The sequence below is a fragment of the Bombus impatiens genome, unplaced genomic scaffold, assembly GCF_000188095.3.
Source record: "Bombus impatiens unplaced genomic scaffold, BIMP_2.2 scf_0036, whole genome shotgun sequence".
NCBI lineage: Eukaryota > Metazoa > Arthropoda > Insecta > Hymenoptera > Apidae > Bombus > Bombus impatiens.
The window spans coordinates 145,471-150,421 of record NT_176455.1 but is presented as its reverse complement, the minus strand read 5'-3'; the positions used below and the strand labels follow the sequence as shown (position 1 = coordinate 150,421).

At 28.5% G+C, this 4,951-nt stretch overlaps 1 protein-coding gene across 1 annotated transcript; it reads right to left on the bottom strand.

Annotated features, from left to right (window-relative positions):
* Positions 1–1,917: 1,917 nt before the first annotated feature.
* Positions 1,918–4,774, bottom strand: LOC100745117 (abscission/NoCut checkpoint regulator). Its single transcript, XM_003485131.4, has 6 exons — positions 4,236–4,774; positions 3,865–4,061; positions 3,461–3,689; positions 3,224–3,379; positions 3,016–3,153; positions 1,918–2,948 (listed from the first exon to the last, which is right to left on the bottom strand). Exons 1-6 carry the CDS (start codon positions 4,281–4,283, stop codon positions 2,760–2,762), a joined length of 957 nt encoding a protein of 318 aa, XP_003485179.1. The 5' UTR covers positions 4,284–4,774; the 3' UTR covers positions 1,918–2,759.
* Positions 4,775–4,951: the final 177 nt, after the last annotated feature.

Genomic DNA, 4,951 nt, shown 5'->3' with positions numbered 1-4,951 from the left:
TATTGATCCTAACCTAATCAGATCATATTAAATCATATTAAAAAGTCCCCGTCTCCTGTGTTGATAACCAAGTTCCTCTGCGTCCATTAATTACGTCATTTGTGTAGTCCATTTTTTTAAAGTGGTATAAGTCTAATTTTGACTTGTAAATTATACCATAAGCTTCATGATAGACTGATGTGTTCTCATGTTATATTTTAATGGTATATAGTTAGACATATTAGTATCTCCAAAAATTATTAAAGATATATTGCTTAAAAAAAAAATTGCATAAATGGTTTTAGATTTAATGTATACATGTATAATAGATTATTACAAGCAATTACAAGTAAAAAATACTTAATACCTAATACTTACTATCTACAGTAGTACTTACTATAAGTAAGAATATCATTGATAACATTAACTTTTGTATTGCAAATGCAATTTTTATAACTTTGCTTTTAGAAATATTTAAATATGTATTATGTATCTCAGTACAAGAAAAAATGGACTTCTACCATTAAAAAAAGAAAGAAAAACCAGTTTTTCTATAAAAGTTTGTATAAAATGATTTTAGAAAATTTTTTATTACAATACGAATAAATCATTTAGTTATCAAACAAAATATTTAATATTGTAATAATTAAATACAAACGAAATGATAGAATTAATGAGAAAAATTAGAAATATAATGAACAAAAACTAAAATGTAAATGTAGGTTGACAATATTGATTTGTAAAATGATTTTGCTAAAAGTTTTGCAAGAGAACTGGTAAATATCGAATTCGGAACAGAGTTTGGCTTGTTCCCAGTGTAATAAACCGAAGCAAAAATTTCACTACGTAAAAGATCATTTTCGAAAAATTTTGGGAATACTTGAAATGCTTTTAATCCTATTTTTGCTACTATATGGGGGCAAAGTTCACTTGGACTACCAAATCGACGACAAAGAAATTCTAAATTGAAGAATCCGTATTGTCTCTTACATAAAAAGAAGTCATTTACCATCTGTATATGTACATATTCACAAAACTCATATAAAAATGACGATATGTCTGAAAAATGTGAATATATATGTTCAACCTAACCAAAGGTAAAACATTATTTAAAATGAGATATTTTTTTCGAAGAACGCAGCTTTTGTAGCGAAAGTACTGGGTACCAACGACCTGCTAACAACAACATCCGCTACATGTATACGCTTTTTCATTGCCAAATTCCTGAGAATTGTTTGAAGTTGTAAAATTTCCTTAAAATATTGTAACCATAAGCAAAATATTAGCCGCAAGCTTAAAAGGGAAATTGTTCAGGAAAAATTGGTACATAATACTTTTTATAATTGCAAGAATCATAAAAGAAATAATAAGGGAAGTTATAAAAAATGAGACAGCTTTTTTACTACTCAGGAAATTTAAAATTATAGGTTAGATTATTTTTCATTTGTTAAGAAATGGCGCAGATGGATTTTCAAATTTGTCGCTTTATTAAATCCATGTTTAAGTATGAAGTGAATAAAAAATAACGATCACTTTAATGATTTCCTCTTATTTTTATTAAAATTCTTCAGTACACTTAAAAAGATAATATAAAATAATATATAGAAAGACTCGGTATATACTTTAAATCATTTTTTATTTTTAATAGAATGAAGTATTCAATACTATAGAAAAAAAGCATGAATTACAAATAGCAAAAAATTACCAATTTTCATAAAGCTGCATACATATATAAATTTTAAAAAACATTGTTCATATCAATTTCTTACAATTATACAATTAAGTTTATTTGACTTAAAAATATCAAGCCGTTTTAATTAATTATTCATGACAATTTTTAAATAATAAGAATTTAAAGAAGAAAAAATATTTAAAGATAGATTACACTGTTAAACAAACTGGACGGAAAGAAGAACAAATGGTTTCTTCGTTAGTAACCGAACGTGGTTGAAATCTTGGCACGATAGATGCGTACATGTCATCTAAAAATAGCAGGCCTGCTTAGACTTTGAGAAAAGAAAGTTTTTGCGCCGCGACACAGACCACCTTCGGGAAATCCCCGTGAGGATGTCAGTAAGCGTCTTTACTGACATCTAGTCTGGATCGGTGAGTTCACTTTGGCATTTAAACCAAAAAGATAATATTCTTAGAATAAGCAGAAAGAATTGTAACAAGCTACTGAAACAAATTCCAATCTAGAATGAATCACTATCCTATATAGAAAGTTCAAACATTTTTAAACATCGAGAGATCGATTAATATGTATAATATTGAGAATTAATGAATTTAAATATCGACAGCAAGCTATAAATCTAATTGAAGTCCATGTATTTATTTGCTCAACAACTTTGTTTGTGGTGAAATTAATAAAGGAAGAGTTCGCTATATAAACAAATAATTTGTTGTTCTTGAAGATTAATTTGTTTTTTAGCAAAAGCGTGAATATCTGTTATCAAATCTGTCAAACTGAGATTGTTACAAAATTATTTACTATGAAAGTAGATGTAATGCAACAATAATTTTTAATGACACGCATTAATACAATCACAATCTTGGCTTTAAACTTACAGCTTACTATAATTATGTATTATTTATTTTATGTGTAAGTGTACTTTGCGAGGAATGCTTCTATTTAAATGACAGTATTCCGTTATCAAAATCGCAGGTGACGATGCTGGTTATAAGTATTGTTTGTAAAAATTATACAGAAAGTGTTTTTAGCAATGAAACTGTACGTGAATCATTGCGAAGCGTTTCTCTAAAGTTTCTAACTATCCCATTTAAAATTGATTGCGTCTTGTTGCTGGTTCTCTTTTGTGCATTTTCAACTCCAAATCATCGTGATTATCTTCAAAGCATACAGGACAATATAGATCGCCGTGACAACCTAAACACCGCTGTAGATCTTTAGTTTGTTCACACATTACGCAGCTAGGTTTTTCATCTTCGTCATCAGTATGTTTTGCCTCCTGTTTGTTAAATTTTAATCAGAACACTGTATGTACATATTTATCCATAAAAATCAGTTTCACATACCTCAAGTTCCATTTCTTCCAATTCATCCTCTTCTAGGTCTTTCTCATATTTTTTCTCCAATTCTGCTTCTGCCAAAGCTTTCCCAATTAATTTCTTTGTTACGTGTTTCTCATCATCATTGTCATCATTAGCTGAATGCTAAAACAACAGAAATTTGCTTATACTATTGTTCATCGTACAAACTTATTGCTTATTATTGATTTTATACTTCTATAGGTTTTTCACTAATGCCTTGTAGTGATCTTAGCCTCGCTTGAATTTCGCTAACCGAATCGCTGCCCGAGGATAGTTCCAATTGATTCAAATATTCCTGTATTAAATCGTCTGTTTTCTGTTGGTCTGTTCTGGTATCTACTTGCTGCATCTACAAAGAATAATACATTTGTTTCGATCATACTTAGAACACAATAATTTTATGGTATTCTTTTATTACATATTAACGTACATTTATTCTATGCTGCCTAACATCTGGGTCTTCATCCTTTAGCAATGCTAATCTCCGTTTTATTTCATCTACACTTAAAGCTGTAGTTTTGTCTTCCTCCTTCAATTTTCTTAATCTTTCAACTATCTCTTGATCAGCTGGTTCTAACCCAGTTTTAAATCTATCCCAATGATTTGTATGTTTGTACATTACAATAGGAGGCTTCACAGGGTTCTCCAACAAGTCCAGTCTATATGAATCAAGCATATTACATTGTTTTACTTATAATTATTCACAAAAGTATTGTTACAATTATAATAGAATTTTAAAATGTTTTATCAAACATATGTAATATATACATAAAAGTTTTCTATAGTAACTGTAATTACAAATATTTTCATGCTTATCTTTGAAGAACATATTACTTTTTTGTAATGTCCACTGGAGCCATTGGTTCTTCGTGGCCATTCATTTCGATATTATTATTAAAGCTTGAGGTACTTGTAAAATTATATTTATTAAAGCAACGTCCACAGACCTTTTTCACCCCTTTATCTGGAATATTACATTTATATTTGAGGCACTTACTGCAACATGAAAAACCACAGCCGGGGCAAGCAACCTAAGTAATATCAGAACAATGAAACATAATGGAAAGAAAAGTTAAAAGCTATTCTAATTTCTGATAATCAGATTAAACTAACTAAAAAAGCTATGTGCAAGAAATGATGTGATGATATGGTACAACTTAACCTATAAATTGCAAGCGATTCTATTAACAAAAATGATAACTTACTTCTCTTGTGAAGAAGGAAAATTTCGTTTGACAAATATTACAAGACATACTGAATCTATTTTTCAAACTTTAATACGTTGTCATCACAAATGTGACAGAAAATTATTCAACATATTTTATCTTTGAAAATTTCTGACGTACAAACGTTCGAGTTGACAGAAATCGATTACAGTACCAAATTCGAAACTGGATAAGAGAAAGAGAATATATGCTTCATTTTAAACAAAATTATTGTCAAATATTTTATCTCAATTAATTACGTATCATATTGCTAAACAATGAAAGTAATAGATAAAGAAATAAGATTTTGAAATAATGAACATAGGGAAAGAAATCTTTATTTCAGAAATATCTGATGTCACTATCTTACAGTTCTTCAAGTTGTATCATGCTAATGCCTAACTTCAATCATATTAAATGAATGAAAACCACCAAAGTGTTTATATCTACATTTCACTATTGTTCTTAAGGTTAAACTTTTGGGAACCAAAAATTATTGACATTATTTCTGCAGCCTTGGAATACTTGACGTATAGAATTCGAGAATACTTATAACAATATATAACTAATGTATTATACTGAGTACATTGTTTATCATCATTTTCATTTTCTTTTCCATGTTCTAATTTTGTTTAATTTTTAACAATTAACTATTGTTTAACTGACTTTGATCGATATTATAAGCTGCAATTATTATTTAAAGGCAGCAAATACAA

Excerpts from the sequence above, each read along its gene's own strand:
- LOC100745117 (XM_003485131.4), bottom strand. The coding sequence starts at position 4,283 with ATGTCTTGTAATATTTGTCAAACGAAATTTTCCTTCTTCACAAGAGAA. Across the intron at positions 4,062-4,235 it reads TTTCCTTCTTCACAAGAGAA|GTTGCTTGCCCCGGCTGTGG; the intron begins GTAAGTTATCAT and ends GATATTACTTAG. Across the intron at positions 3,690-3,864 it reads CCAGTGGACATTACAAAAAA|ACTGGACTTGTTGGAGAACC; the intron begins GTAATATGTTCT and ends TGATTCATATAG.